The sequence below is a fragment of the Camponotus vicinus genome, unplaced genomic scaffold (genome assembly GCF_025532165.1).
Source record: "Camponotus vicinus isolate PSW18456_S1 unplaced genomic scaffold, iyCamVici1.0 SCAF_13, whole genome shotgun sequence".
Taxonomy (NCBI): Eukaryota; Metazoa; Arthropoda; class Insecta; order Hymenoptera; family Formicidae; genus Camponotus; species Camponotus vicinus.
The window spans coordinates 9962648-9979805 of NW_028141949.1; the positions used below are offsets into that span (position 1 = coordinate 9962648).

Below are 17158 nucleotides of genomic sequence, written 5' to 3' on the forward strand. Positions count from 1 at the left end.
AAGGTAATAATCTACAAAACCCTAAGGCCCATAAGGCCAATAATAATGTACGGATCAGAGTGCTGGGCATTGAAGCAGGCAGATGGCGCGAGACTGGGCACCTTTGAAAGGAAGATACTGAGAAGGATATTCGGCGCAAATAAGGTGGGCGAGAATGAATACAGGAGGAAACGGAATGACGAACTGTATGAGCTCTTTGGGGACATCGACGCGATGGCACACATCAGAAGCGGCAGACTGAGATGGCTGGGACATGTGAGCAGAATGGAGGAGCATAACCCATGCAAAAGGATATTGTTTGGTAATATACACGGTGGACGACCCAGGGGCAGACCGAGAAACCGTTGGTGGAATGCAGTCATGGATGACTTAAAACTACTGAGGTTAAGAGACTGGAAATCCGTAGCTGGGGACCGTGACAGTTGGAGGACGATTCTCTATGAGGCCAAGGATCTCTTTTGGTCCGTCGAGCCATAGAAGAAGAAGAAGAAGAAGAATTATATACTATTTAGTTTAATATTAGCCGTGACTATTCTCATGTTTCAGCATCACAACTTTTTATTCAATCAAGCCGGGCATTATTTTTTTCTTAATTAATTAACATTCATTAACATTTAATTGATTACATTATATTTTACAGTCAATTCTGATTAAGATATTTATTGATATTTGTATAATGTTTAGTTAATACTTGTTGGACTTTCTCTTATCTTACTGATAGATCCAAAATACAAGCAGTCTTGGAAATTAATATTATAAACTTGTGTTGGACTTAAAATCAACGGAAGGAATTATCCTAAGTTTGGCGTTGCAAGTAATTGAAAATATAGTGACAGGTAATAATTCAAAATTTGGATGAATTAATACAAGCGAGTGTATTGCAACCTTTCTGTAATTTATTGGAAAAAAAATATCGGAATACCATTATTGTCATTTTAAAAAGTTTAATTAATATCTTATATGTTATTTATTTACAGAATGTCATGCAAAGAAAAACGTAACACTAGCAAAAGCAAGTACTATACAATGATGGAGAAAAAAGTATTTCTCCAAATACTTGATGAGTATAAACATGTAATTGAAGTAAAAAAAGTGATAGTGCAACGTTAAAAGAGTGTGCCTGGAGTGAGATATGTACTAAATATAATCAATCAACTTTAGTTTATGAAGAGGTAAAAATTGTGATAAGTAATAACTAAGGTAAGAATTGTGATAAGTAATAACTGAACTAACTTATGCAACGTAACGTATAAGTTACGTTACATATAAGTTAGTTCAGTTATACATGTGATAAGTGCATTGACATATAATATAACAAAATATTCTTATACAGAACTGTCCAACAATTGAAAAAGTCATGGGCAAACTTAAAACAATCTCAAAGAGAAGCTTTAACAAAGGAAAGACAATCACACAACTGGTGGAGGACCACAAAAAATAGAAGCAAATGTCGATCCTGATATAGTTAATATTGCGCATTTGATGAGAACTGCCAATTTTATTTTCATCTAACATGACTGAAGAAGAAATTAATGGTACGTATAACAGTAATTTTTTTAATTTAGTGTTGAAAGTATTGAAAATATAATTCTATTTATTCTACTCTCTCTAAGACATTAATATTTAATTTTTTTTACACAATTTCAGATAAACGTGAGCGAGCATTCGATATTGTTAGAGATATTATATATGGCACAGACGGGATGTGTATTGTGTCTCTTATGCGAGGTCTGTAAACGTATGTGTCTACAGAGCATGCGTGCGTCGCATGCTAGAGCCGAGAAGGTTCTTGACTGAAGGCGCGCGGCTCCTTGTGTCTGTGACCACGTTGTGATGTACACGTTATAGCAGGGTCGCTTTAATAAATCCGGTTATTATCAATCAACCGTGTCGCATTCTTTTCTAATTAAAATCTCAACAGGTTATGGGCCCAGATACGGTTGCTATTGAAAGATCTTTTCCGCGTTAGTTCTCGAATTTTTCGCGAACCGTGAGTTCGAGAGTCGGAGTCGTTTTTCTTGAGGTTAGCCAGCCACGTGCAAAAGTGCAAAGTGCCCCGAGAACGATGGAAAGCAACGAGCAGCTGAGAATCACGAAACTGAAAGGTGTTGAGAACTGGGGAACGTGGAAATTCCAGGTGCGCATTATTTTAACTGCGAGTGATGTGTATGATATCGTGGCGGGACAGAGACCGGCCTCAGAAGCTATCACGCAGGGAGAGGCAGCAACGGTTGCCGCAAGGGCGAGGAAAATCAGAGAATGGATGAAGGAAGATAGTGTGGCACAAAGGATCATCGTTACGAGTGTTACGGAACCTGTGCTACTTCACATCATTAATTGCACTTCATCAAAGCAAATGTGGGATAACCTGTGTGCAGTATATGAGAATAAGACTGATACAAGTGTGCACATGCTACAGAGACAGTGGTTCTCATTAGTCAAGGATCCCACTGACGACATGGCGACTCATGTATCAAAAATTCAGGATATTTGTCACAGGCTGAAAGCACTCGGAGAAGACATTACAGATAACATGATGATGACGAAAATTTTAATGACGTTGCCATCGTGTTATGATCATTTTGCCACGGCGTGGGAATCGACTGCGCTGGATCAACGAACTCTCTCGAATTTAACGTCAAGGTTGATTATGGAAGAAGCGAGGAAGAACTCACAAGATAATCAAGTTGGTGCGCTAGCTGCTCAAGGGCGAGGCGCCGTGCGAGGCAAGAAGGACGCTGTGAAAAACAAAAAGAATGTATGTTTCAAATGTGGAAAGAACGGACACTGGAAGCGTAACTGTAAGCAAAGTCAAGGTGACAGTTCTAAACAAAGTCAAGGTAACAGTTCTAAACAAGGCCAAAGTGACAGTTCAAAACAAGTTGGTGCGCTCATCAGTACTCTGTTTACTTCGGACAATGGTGAACAGAATAAAGACACATGGTTCTTGGACTCCGGAGCAACAGACCACATGTCGGGTGATGTACAGAAATTCGTCAACTTACAGCATTTCAAATCGCCTGTGCCGGTGCGAGTGGGGAACGGAAACATTATTAACGCGAGCGGGCGGGGAAATGTTTACGTTCAAGCCTACGACTCGGAGCATTGGATTTCCAAATATTTGCAAGATGTTCTCTTTGTTCCAGATTTGAAATATAATCTTTTTTCCATGCGGGCAGCACTAGACAAGGGTCTCCGTCTCGAAGCGGATAATGAAGAGTGTCGTTTTTTGAAAAGCAACAAAGTGGTTGCGATAAGTGAACGCGACGGGAAACTTTTCAAGATGAAATTCCGTGAAATGGCGTCCAAGGAAAATTTCGTGGGGATCAGCAGGAGCGGAAATTCAAGGGTTTCAGGTGGATTGCTCCAAGAATGGCACGAAAAGCTTGCTCATCAGAATTTTAGGCAAGTCAGGCAGATTCTCCGAGACGCGGGAATCGAGACCAAGGGAGAAGACCCGTATTGCGAGGCGTGCGTTTTGGGGAAAGCACACCGGCAACCGTTTCCAACTAGCAAGACACAAACAAATGAAGTCGGGGAGCTCGTTCATGCCGATTTATGTGGAGCAATGGAGGAGAATTCGTTTGGGAATTCGAGATATTTTCTGCTCTTCAAGGACGATTTTTCACAATTCCGTAGGTTGTACTTTCTTCAAAAAAAAACAGAAGTTGTTGGCTGTTTTAAAAATTATTTACAGAGAGTTGTGAACGAGACCGGCAGGCACGTCAAAACGCTCAGGACGGACAATGGTCTCGAGTTTGTCAATGAGGAGATGCAACAAATTGCCTTCGAGGAAGGAATTCGGCACGAGCGGACCGTCGCTTATACTCCCGAACAGAACGGGAAGGCGGAGAGAGAAAATAGAACTCTCACGGAGTCAGCCAGGACCATGTTGCAGAGTAAGAATCTGGACAAGAGATTCTGGGCGGAGGCAGTCAATACAGCGGCCTTCGTGTTGAACAGATCTGTACCGGTAGGTCCAAGCGGAGAAACTCCATACGAGCTGTGGTGTGGCAAAAGGATGGACGTCAAGGACTTCAAGAACTTCGGCGACCAGGTCTTTACGCATATTCCAAAACAGCGCAGAAGAAAATGGGACGCCAAAGCAAAGTCGGGAACCTTCGTCGGCTATGACGAAGTCTCCAAAGGCTACAGGATTTGGAGTAAGGGGACGAACAAGATCGAAATACACAGAGATGTGTACTTTAAGCGTAAAAGTCAGTCAGAACAAGATGACAAGGACACAGAGGAATCAAAGTGTAATCTCGAGGTGCCAGCACCCAAGAGTATCGAGGAGGAGATTCAACAAGAACAACAAGAAGTCGTTGAACTCGCAGACAGTGAAAGCGACCACGACGACGAGTATGAAGAGCCAGATCAAGCAGCAGATGTCTACAACCAGCAAGAAATGGACCAGCGAGAAGAAAGACAGCCAGAAGAAGATGCAAGTAACAGTGGGAGCCAGCGTCAGTTGAGAAATCGCAATCAACTGAAACCACCGGCTCGTTACGGCGACACACTAAACTCACTCTTCCTAATGGAGGGAAATGAGCCAAAGAGTCTCCAGGAAGCCTTGGAGAGCGATCGCAGTCAACAGTGGAAGGAGGCGATGGACGAGGAATTGGCAGCTCTCCAAAAGAATCAAACCTGGATTCTTACAAAACCTCCAGAAGAGGAAACCGTGCTGCCAAATCGCTGGGTTTTCAAGGTGAAGCTGAAAGACGACGGAACAATCGACCGATACAGAGCGAGGCTGGTGGTGAAAGGCTTCCTCCAGCGGCCAGGACTGGATTACTTTGAGACATTCAGTCCTGTTGTGAAATTCGACTCAGTTCGGATGCTGTTGGCGCTAGCAGCAGCTCGTCGAATGCACGTCGAGCAATTTGACGTCAAGACTGCCTTCCTCTATGGGGAGTTGGAAGATGTGTACATGGAGCAGCCGGCAGGTTTTGAAGACGGATCCGGAAAAGTTTGCAAGCTGAAGAGGAGCCTGTACGGGCTCAAACAGTCTTCTAGATGCTGGAACGAGAGATTCATCAAATCCCTGAAGGCGTTCAACCTCAAACAGTCGGAAGCGGATCCATGCGTATTCGTAAGCGATGACATTAGGGTAACATTGTACATTGCGATTTATATCGATGACGGTTTAGTTGTGTCAAGCGACAAAATTTCTGCTGATAAGTTAATTAAACATTTGCAAAGGGAATTCGAAATTAAAATTAGTCCTTTAGGTCTGTTCCTGGGAATGCAAATCAATCGACAGGTAGACGGGTCAATCTTCGTCGGGCAGCAGCAATACTTAGGCAAGGTGCTGAAAAGATTCCACATGGAGAGAGCAAATAGCGTGACCATTCCTGCCGATAACCACCAGAGTCTCGGTGATTACAGTGACGAGGGACATGAGTCTAGAAATTTTCCCTTCAGAGAAGCGGTCGGTAGCTTATTGTTCATCGCAAATGTAAGCCGACCCGATATTGCATACGCTGTGAACTCGATAGCTCAGTTTAGCGAAAAACCACTTAAGGCGCATTGGAACGCGGTTAAACGAATTTTTAAATATTTAAAAGGCACACGTGATTTTGGAATCATTTTTAATTCAGGAGCAGACTGCTCGGAAATTGTAGCTTATAGCGATGCAGATTTCGCTGGGGAAACCCACTCGAGAAAATCCACGACAGGATACGTGTTGAAGTTAGGAAAAAGTCCTTTTCTCTGGGGTTCAAGGCGACAGCGATCGGTAGCGTTATCGACTACGGAATCTGAATATGTTGCGGCGAGCGAAACGGTGCGAGAAATTGTTTGGGCGCAGAGACTGTTTATCGAGCTGGCGGGAAAAACTGTAAAAAAACCGATCTTGCGGATGGACAATCAAAGTGCGATAAAATTAATTCGAAATCCCGAATTTCATCGTCGCTCAAAGCATATCGAGATTAAGTTTCATTTTGTGCGCGACAAGTATGCGGAAAAAGAATTTATTCTAGAGTATGTAAACACCAAAGATCAAGAAGCAGATATTCTGACGAAGCCACTCGCGAGAGTGATGTTCGAAGGATTGAGAGCAAAGTTAAATGTTTATTCTAAGTAAAATTCTGTTAGTCCTTTCTCTCATAAGGCAAAAAAAAAAAATTATTGTATGAGGACGAGAGTGTGAATGTCTCGTTGTTAGAGATAACATTTAGTTTATTTCAGAGTTAAATTTTATGTTTTTTTTTTGAGAATTTTCAGAATAAAGAAAAGGCATATAGAGACCCAAAGTGGGAGTGTTAGAGATATTATATATGGCACAGACGGGATGTGTATTGTGTCTCTTATGCGAGGTCTGTAAACGTATGTGTCTAGCAGCGTGTGGCTGAGCCAGCAAGGCTCTTGCTTGCCATATAAAGAATCGCGGGTTCAAGTCCCGTTAAGGCCAGAATTTATTTCTGGCGATAAAGCCGCCTTCAGGTGAAATATGGTATGGGGAGAAGGTTCTTGACTGCGCGCGGCTCCTTGTGTCCACGTTGTGATGTACACGTTATAGCAGGGTCGCTTTAATAAATCCGGTTATTATCAATCAACCGTGTCGCATTCTTTTCTAATTAAAATCTCAACAGATATTATATCTAATTAAAACGTGGAAGTATTAGATATTAATGAATTTACAAATATGGAAAACGATATAGAAACAAAGCTGCCAGATCTTCACCGCAAGCAACATGCAACGCGCAGTGGAGGGGGTAACGGAGATGTGAGCGTAAGCGTACGTGTGAGCTCGGCGCTTCGGCTAGCTTCGGATAAAAGAAGAGGACAGAATACAGTTTTCTGTCTCCTTCTTACCAAGCAGGCAACGAAAGCGACGGGCGACGGGCGACGCGCGACGCTGTTACGTCCCGCAACAAAATTTTTATTTTTATTTAAACACGCAAAATTTGCCTCTATAATATTTAAACTATAATTCCACCGACGAACATATAAATCTTAATCCCACCGCGTAACATATTATTGTTAATATAATTAATATTGTTAATTAAAATTCCATCACGCCATCTATTATCACCAATATTTCTTATTATAAAATCTCACCGCGCAATGTAATATCACCAATACTTATAGTACATCAATATCATTCCGCCGCGCGATATAATATTGTCAATATCTCCGAAAATAATCTTTCTTTGTTAAGAAGCTAGCTATACATAACATAACCTCACTTAGGAATGATAGAAATAATTTTAAGTATTTGCCCACATATAGTATCATCCGCATAAAAATTACCTACTTTACCGACAATAGGCAAAATCACCCACACAAAAGTTACCGACAGTCGATAAAATAAATTCCTACTTTACCGACAGAGTAAAAGTTACCGACAGTCGATAAGGAAGTTTTCTACCTTACCGACCGAGCAAAGTTACCGACAGGAAAATTACCGACGGTCGATAAGGAGGTTTTCTACCTTACCGACCGAGCAAAAAGTTACCGACAGGAAAATTACCGACCCATGATAACACAGTTACCGACGTTACCGACTGAGGATAAAGTCATTTTCTACCTTACCGACAGTGAAGACTGCCCGTACCCACATTACCGACAGAGGGCAGCGCCATCTCTGGGGTAGCGATGATACTAACTTTACCGACATATAAGAGAATACCTCCTTTATTAATATGTAATCCTGATACACAAGAAATTTTACAAATCAAAAACCAAAAGACTTTATATACATATATATATATTTTTGAACACGTCTCAGCACCGACTACACGTATATCTAGTTATTTTGGGGCCTAAATTATATCAAAAATCATTGATTCCAGATTAACTCGAAAAATACTATAAATAAAAATCTTATAACAATTTTCCCTTAAGGAGCATAAAAAGTCAGACCGACACATGTATACATAATTATGAAAACTCCAATACTACTAATTTTATAAACGAAGTTTTAAATCTAATTTTCCGTATGCGATATTATGAGTCATCATCACATTCCAAACTAAGACTATGGAATATCCGCTCGAATACTATTGCACAACATTACGCAACATGATGAAATAATTAATTATCATTAAGTAACAAATGAATTTATTATTATTAAGCGTATGCAATAACTTCCATTTATATATTAATCCACAAAAAATCCGTTCAAGAGAACATTGCGCAACATAACGAAATAATTAACTTATTGTTAAACATTAATATTAAGTACATGCAATAATTTTTATTCAAGAACCTAATAGATATAAATATTAAAAATAAAAGCAAAGAATAAAAATTGTTGCACCATTTACTGAAATAATTTATAGTCTTTATATACTTATATCCCACCGCATAAATCCTTATGTGTTAAAATAATTGTAATTATAATAATTATGATGTCAGAATTTATTAACAATATTTAAAAGCATTTTCCATAATAATACATAGAGACAAAAATAAACTTTCGAACGGAGCATCCTAGAAACTCCGTTGACATTTCTACAGCTAGAGCTTAAAAAACTACATTAGAAAATATATGCATGTAAACTGCAAAGAAATTCTGATGGTCTAATAATTATTATAAAACTTATGTGTCAAAATACAATATAACCAGTATAGCCGATTCTATACTGACCGCTCCGTCACCCCCACTCCAATTCTGAAGAGTCCCACCATCTACAAATTAAACTACGCCCAAACTACGCCCAATTCCTGCGGCAACGCCCAGCAGCGCGCGCATCTTCTCCACGCTCGTGCCAGCGGCGCGCGCAACCAGCCCGGAGAAGGGGACCAATGAGCGACCGCGCCGCCCACGCCGAGGCGCGCGCATCTTCCGAGGCGCGCGCATCCGTCACGTCAGCGGGAGCCAATCCCAAATCATTGCGCAACAATCACGTCAGAGAAAACCAATCACCCGTTGACAACGCGGCACATCCCTCGAGGCGCACGCATCTTTCGAGGCGCGCGCAGCCAGAAGCAGAGGAGGGAACCAATCACTGCTCGACTCCCTCCACGGAGAAGCGCATCTCCTACTATTGGGACCGTGTGCAAAACTGGGACTGACGACTATATAAACTCGTGCAGAGCGGTCCTCCTCGCATTTGGCCCAACGATATTCACAGTGTTAATTTGGCATTTTGCCCAACGTTTTCAACATTCAATTACCTCCGGAATTTGGGCCAACGATCTTCACAGTGTTAACTTGGCACTTTGCCCAACGATCTTCACAGTTAATACTTATATCTCCGAGATTTTGTACGCGTATTCAGTTAATAAATTCAGTGACTATTGAACATTGAGTTTCTCAATCAAACTCCTGGACTGCAACCTCCATCCCGAATTGTCACTGAGGTAGACGGTATCCAGCGGAAGGAAGCAGCATCCACTCATCAGCCTAGTGAAGGGAAGCAGCCTTCACACACTAGGACATTTCAGACACTGGTAAATATCCGGCCACTTGTCATTAATCTAACCTTTAATTTCTACTAACAACTAAATTCAGTGAAACAGTGCGCGACAATTCGGGAACCTTACCTTTGATTACCCGTATTCCTTAATCCAGTTATTCAACTTAGTAAATATCATTTCGAACTGGAAAATTTATCTGGGACTTATCTCTTTGATAAGACGACGCGATAGACAGTGAGCGAGTGCGAAACTGCAGCGGCAGGTCGAACCCAAGTCTGGCTCGGTGGAAAAATAATTATCTTGAGGAATTTATTCCCATGATAGAGGTTGTTTCTCAACCTAGAGCTGGTGAGGCAATAGAAAAAATAAGCGGCCTCCTGTCAATCGACGTTTGAGTAGGCGAAAATACAGTTTTCGATTAATAGGCAATTATCTTGAGGGATTTATCCCAATGATAGAAGTTGACCTTTTGATCTTGGATTGAATTTAGCCTTAACTTCAAAATACGAGATACATCCCAGGACTTAGAGACAATACACTGGCTTAGTTTATAACAATTTGAATCATTATCACTACTTGCAATTATAACCTAACCTTACGAGGTTAATACTAAGCCAGCCGTATGATAGGTGGATACCTTGTCGGCGTATCCAAACTCCTGATTTTTCCTCGAATCCCTTTTCGATTTTCAGAGAATCAAAATAAAATAAGAATTTATTTGAAACCAAGATAACACATTAACATTTCAAACAAATAAATTCTCGATAATCCTAATTTACCATCAGTTGGTAATTTTTCCAATAGTCATCAATCAAAACTTACTATCAGTCGATAACTTACCATCGGTCGATAACTTACCATCGGTCGATAACTTACCATCAGTCGATAACTTACCATCGGTAGGTAAAACAGAAAGTGACGTTAACCATTGGTCGGTAAAACAGAAATCTAACTTACCATCGGTCGGTAAAACAGAAAGTGACGTTAACCATCGGTCGGTAAAACAGAAACCTAACTTACCATCGGTCGGTAAAACAGAAATCTACATTACCGACGGTCGGTAATTTTCGGGAGTCAACATTACCAACAATAAAATTATTTTATACTAATCTCTATTTCTGCCGGTCTATACTTCTATCAACTTTGGGGATATCTATCTGACTATACTCGGGATAACAATTACAAATTGAACATTTATATCGAATTCCTTTTTCTTTTTTTTTTATTAACAGGTATCGGGTATTCTTAAATTCAACTTTACGCAAAAGTAAGTGACTTCAAAATCACCAAAGACTCAAATACTAAATAGACAGGTTTATAATTGGTTAATTAAACCATAGATAGATGGTCCGAGTGAGTCCGAAATATTCTACGCCGTGTGAGACGAAATAGGCAAACGCGACGTACCTTCTTCCCTATCATCACTCTTGAGAATGAAATCATTGCACCAGTTCCCGAGATCATCGACTTAGAACCTCAGTCACCTATCCCCATAATCACTATTGAGGAAGAAAGCCACGAAATTATCCCAGTCCCACATAATCAATATTCTCCCTCCAATCTAGTAGAAGGAATTACCGAAGATAGAAGCAACTGTTCAACCATCTCGTTGAACTCCGACCAGACATCCATCCCCGGACCTTCAGTGGATTGGAGTCAGAGTCCAGAGACTGCTTCCATCTCGGGGACATTCCAACATCTTGACACCGTACCCCTATACAACTACTATCCCGAGGAAAACAGCCTATATAGTCCTCCTAGCTATTCCCCCGTGGCATATGAAGACCCAGACCCCTTCGAGCCCTTAGAGATTTCCCTAGCTTCCCCAGAAAGACCCATCTCAACCATAAACATCGAATATTCTTACTTTCTACCAGAATTGTACGGTTACCCGAGGGAGGAATAAAAGGATATTCAAATTTGTAAAATAAAAAATATATATACTTTGAACAAAATAGAATAAACTTATAAAATTTAGTGTGAACGTTTATTCACTCTCCACCTAGAATCCTCTCTGCCAAGCACAATAGACCTTCAATCTCTCGGCGTCCCAGGGTATAGCCGGCCAAGCAGTTTGCCCTAAAACAAATTGAGAGATTAATTGCGTCCAACTGGGAAAGTAAGACTTCCAGACCAGTCCTGAGGAACTGGGGACGTAACACGCTGCTCGCTCCTCAATATCTCGATATATGCTCGATATATTTCTCTGTTACAGCTTTTCTTTATGTTTTATATTCTTATTACAACTGTGTAGTAAATATGTATAAATATGTATATATAAATAATATATTTATTATATATATTGTTGCGACCCCGTGTTCCTTCCCTGCGGATTATTTGGTCACCCGTAACGTTCGGAAGAAGATCGTCTTCGAGCGCGTTGCCAAGAAGAATGTTGACAAGACGAATGACAGTCGAGTCGGAAAACAGCTGTCAAGCTGTACGGACGCGTTCTCGCTTACGTGCGACAATTGTGTTGTAAAACCCGTTGTGTTAATCTGTTGTTCGAGTGTGTTCTGTGTTCCTGTTATTAAAGTTCTTTGTTCCCCTTTAAAGTGTCTCGTCATTTAACGCGTTTCGCGACGGCCGTTCTTCAGTACGCGCGCGTTCGATATATATCGCTCCGCGGACGCAACATTTTGGGGGCTCGTCCGGGATCGACCGGACTGTGATTCAGTGCTTGGACTTGAATTTTACGAGTGAAGAAAAGATGTCGACAAACAACGACCAACGAGATTTGGCAACGGGCGTTTCTACTCGGAAGAGGATCCGCTCGGCGACTCCGCTTCCGGCTGCGGTTTCGGAACCGACGCTGGAGTCGATCACGTTCCAGGCGGCGATGAGGGAAATCCAACAATTGCGCGGAGAGCGGCTCCACGAACGGAACAAGTTCGAAGCCCAGCTTCGCCAGCGCGACGAGATGCTCCGTGCCATGGAGGAAAGGATGTTGCGGCTGAATGAACAGCTAAGTCGCCCTAATTTTAGAGAATTAGAGAGTCGAGCTGCTAGTGTGTCTAGTTGTGTAGATAACGGTGCGCGTGACTCAATAAATAGGGAGTTGGGCTATAAATTGAAGCCGGATATTTTTGACGGGTCGGTTCCGCTCAGAGAGTTTTTCTCTCAATTCGAATTAATTGCGCGGGCCAATCATTGGAGTGATGCCACAAAAACGGTGGCGCTTGTCTCGTGTTTGAGGGGGAAAGCGTGTGCAGTCTTGGAATGCGTGTACGACATCGAAAGTTTGAATTTTGATGAATTGAAATCGAAACTAGAGTTGCGTTTCGGGGAAAGTTATCTGTCTCAATCCTATTACTCTCAATTTACGAACCGGAAGCAAAAATCGAATGAAGACGAGGCAGCTTTGGGTTCCGATATCGAACGTTTGTCTCAATTGGCGTATCCCGAGTGTACGCATCAAGTTAGGGACAAAGTTGCCTGCGCGCAATTTATTACTGCATTGTCTAATAGGTTCGTGAGAAGGACTCTGCAGCTTGAGGGAATCACTTCTCTGAAAATGGTCGTGCAAAGGGCGATGGCGGTCAAGACTATTCAAGAGAATAATTTTGAAAAACGTAACGATTTTGAGGGACGCAATAGAAATTTTGGAAATTTTAAAGGGACAGACAAGGAGAAAAACTTTAAAAACTCTAACGGGAAAAATTTTAATAAAACGGACAAAAATAAGAATAATAAGAACTTTAATAGCAAAGGGAATAATAAGGGGTTTCAGTCTGCTCAGGAGTGTTGGCAGTGTGGTAACACGGGCCATTTTCGGGCGGAGTGTCCATCTCTTAAAAAGGGTACTGGGGAAAACTAAGTTTAGTCGAACTTACTGGGACAAGTTCGACGAGCGTGCGGAGAGCCCCAGACGAAAAATATGTTAATAATTGTAATAATTTGTCTAGACATCAAAAATTATTTTATTTTAAGGGTTTCGTTGATGGGCAGAATTGTGTTTTTAAGATCGATTCGGGCTCGGATGTCTCGTTAGTTAGACGGAATTTGATTAGAAAGCCGAAAAGGCAAATCCCTCTTGTTCATTCTGATCGACTAAGGTATCCGACCGGAGAGAAAGTCTCCGTTGAATGTAAAATGGTCGTGTTAATAGAGATAGGGAAGTATTTAGTAGAACATCCTGTTTTTGTTACTGATATGGTTGAGGATTGTTTGTTGGGAGCTGATTTCTTTTCAGCAATAAATAAGGAAGATGTTTTCGAGTCAATCTTTGGAAAAGTTGATTTCGGCGAGCAGGAGCAATTTGTATGTTCGCGTATAAGGAGTTGCTTCGATGAAGTCCCTCAATTTTTAAGAGAGATTTTCAAAAATCTGAAGATCTAACGGAGGAGCAGAAAGATCTTTTCGCCCAGTTCTTAGCTGAATTTCAGGATATCTTCTCTGAAGGAATAGTAGCTGGGAATTGTAATGTAGTCGAGCACACCATTAATGTGAATAATTCTAATCCTATTAAACAGGCTCCCCGTCGTATCCCTCTGAAGATGAGAAGGGAAGTCGAACAGATTCTTGAGGATATGAAGCGTCAAAAGGTTATCGAGGAGTCTCAAAGTCCATGGGTTTCTCCCGCGATTATGGTTAAGAAGAAGGACGGCTCCATTAGGTTTTGCGTGGACTATCGAAAGTTAAATTCGGTGACTTCAAAGGATTCATATCCAATACCACGGATAGACGATATGCTTGATCAATTATCCGGAAACTCTTGGTTCTCTTCCCTGGATTTAAAGAGTGGATATTGGCAAGTTAAGATTCGTCCAGAGGATAAAGAAAAAACGGCATTCTCTATTGGAAACGGGTTGTGGCAATTTACCGTTATGCCTTTCGGCTTATGTAACGCTCCTGCCACTTTTGAACGTTTAATGGAGAAGGTATTACAGCAGTTATTATTTAAAATATGTCTAGTATATCTAGACGATGTTATCATTTTCAGTGGCAGTTTTGAAGAAATGTTGGGTCGTCTTAGGCAAGTCTTCTTGCGATTACGCATGGCTAATTTGAAATTGAATCCGAAGAAGTGTTTTTTCTTCAGGAGAGACATAAAATATTTAGGTCATGTGATTTCCGAAAGGGGGATTACAACGGATCCCGAAAAGATTTCTTCTATTAAGGATTGGCCATTTCTCGCACCAAAAAGCAAGTCCGTAGCTTCCTGGGATTCTGTTCTTATTATAGGAAATTTGTCAAGGGATTTTCTCTGATAGCAAAACCCTTATTCTCATTAACCGAGAATGTTAGGAAATTTGTTTGGACAGAGCAATGTGACGCCGCTTTTAGAGAATTGAAAAAACACGTCCGACCTCCTCCCACATACATCCCTATCTTTCTCTGAAGGCCTGCCCCGGCTCTATCTTAGGGTCCATCCGCCACTGCTATTTGGTACAGTGGGGATTTTAGTATATTCTAGAGGGATCTTGGGGGATGTGGTCACTCTACGGCGTTGTGCTCGTCGGTGCCGTTTCATACGGAAGGCCAGTCGGAAGCCAGCATGCACGCGAATATCTCCACCGGCACTTATTTGGTCAGCGAGCGACCTTTCAGGGATTTTCCGTGGCAATCGGCATTGCATCCATCGAGTGAGATACCAACATCGCTCTGGAGTCGCATATCACTGTGTTAAAAAGCAGCATTAGGTGTGAGGTCTGGATAGCTCAGTGGTTTAGAGCAGTTGCCCGGAAAGCGAAAGATTCGGATTCGATTCCCGATCCAGCCACTTGCGCCTCACATATTTTTCTAGTCTGCGAATATTGTTTTCTAGCAATTATTCGTTAGGCTGAAAAATGTGTGAATGCTCTCTCCACAGGATATGCGTCAATGCCGTTGCCACGGATGGATTCTGTCGCTCGTTGATCAAATGGGCGTAAAGACACGTCCGACCTCCTCCCACATACATCCCTATCTTCCTCTGGAATCTTTGATGTCTTCTCCAATTTTATCTTTTCCCAAGGATGAGGGGCGATTTATCCTCGACACCGATGCTTCAAATCATGGGATCGGTGCTGTATTATCTCAAGTTCAAGATGGTGTGGAAAAAGTCATTGCTTATTTTAGTCGTATTCTCAGCAAGACGGAAAGGAATTATTGTGTTACGCGTCGGGAGTTGCTTGCTGTGGTGGAATCCTTGAGAAGTTTCCATCATTACTTTTACGGAAATAAGTTTACGATCAGGACTGATCATATTTCCTTGCGTTGGTTATTATCGTTTAAAAATCTGGAAGGTCAATTAGCCCGGATGGAGCGTATTCAACAGTACGATTTTGAAATAATCCATCGGAAAGGGAAGTTGCATGGAAATGCTGACGGGTTATCTAGGCGACCTTGTGAGGAGGGTGGTTGTAGATATTGCAGCAAGTTGGATTCTAGGGAAGAGGAGTTGGTCGGTAGAATAATCCTAGGAGGGGGCACTTGGGAAAATTGGAGAGAGGATCAGTTGGAAGATTCGACGATAGGTAAGATTCTTCGCGAAAAGAAGGAGGACCGACGTCCTCTTTGGCAAGAGATTGTTTCCGAAGGGGCACCTTGTAAACTCTATTGGTCACAATGGGATTCTCTGGTACTTAGGGACGGAGTTCTTCATAGAAGGTGGGAATCTCCAAATTTAAAGACTTGCATTTTCCAAACAATAGTCCCGCAAAAAAGAGTTTCACAGATCTTGAAGGAGGCTCACGATTCTCCTTCTGGAGGGCACTTTGGGGTAAATAAAATCCTCGGGAAAATTCGAAAACGATTTTATTGGGCAACTTGTAAACAAGACGTTGAGGATTGGTGTAGGTCGTGTAGAACTTGTATAGCTAAAAAGGGTCCCTCTAATAAGGGAAAGTCTAGTTTGCAAATTTACAATGTCGGAGCTCCATTTGAAAGAGTGCAGATGGATATCCTAGGTCCGTTTCCTACGTCTTCAGCTGGGAACAGATACTTATTGGTTGTGTGCGACTGCTTTACTAAATGGGTGGAAGCATTTCCATTAAAGAATATAAGAGCAAGCACTGTCGCAGAGATCTTTGTGAACCAAGTGATTTCAAGATTTGGCGTCCCCTCGGAGTTGCATACTGATCAGGGGAGAAATTTTGATTTGCGAGTTTTCCATGAGTTGTCTCATTTACTAGGGATTAAAAAAACTCGAACTACTTCGTTTCATCCGCAATCTAACGGGATGGTGGAGCGACAACATCGGACATTAACAGAATATTTGGTTAAATTTGTGTAGCGACACACATGCGCTACGTCACCCTCATCGTTGACCGCATAGGGACGATTGTCTCCTATTCCGCTTTCACTTTCGTAAATTTTACAACCCTTGCATGTTACGCAGCCTTCCATCGATCCCTTACATCGCCGACTAACATATGGCAAGCACACGGTTTTTTCCTACACAACGGTCATTCGTCCCTCCGAGAATCTTTCCGATTATAAAACTTTCTCCCGAATCATGCATGCCGAATCCTGGTTTTCCAGGATTCATTTAGTATCCCGCTTTCGAAGAGTGATTGTCGAGTCTCAAGAGAATCTATCTCGCGCCTACCGACAGTACACACAAGACTTCACATAGTATACAAGACCCCCAAAATTATAGATTAAAATAAATTCGGAGCTATTTAACTGAGAAACGTTCATTTCTTATATCCTGAGATTACCCACAAATTGGTGACCCCGACGTGATCGCGTGATCTCGCGTACGTGTATCGTTTTTTTTTTGCCGTAAAGTGCATTTGTGGGTGACCGTGTAAGTACACGGAAGAATTAAAGGAACCGACAGTGAGACTCAATCGCTATCCGGATTATC

At 41.7% G+C, this 17158-nt stretch overlaps 1 protein-coding gene across 1 annotated transcript; it reads left to right on the top strand.

The window, feature by feature from the left end:
• Positions 1 to 45: 45 nt before the first annotated feature.
• Positions 46 to 477, top strand: LOC145963948 (uncharacterized). Its single transcript, XM_083086310.1, has one exon. It carries the CDS (start codon positions 46 to 48, stop codon positions 475 to 477), a length of 432 nt encoding a protein of 143 aa, XP_082942436.1.
• Positions 478 to 17158: the final 16681 nt, after the last annotated feature.

What these genes read in the sequence shown, in the direction of transcription:
- LOC145963948 (XM_083086310.1), top strand. Translation starts at nt 46, where the DNA reads ATGTACGGATCAGAGTGCTGGGCATTGAAGCAGGCAGATGGCGCGAGA.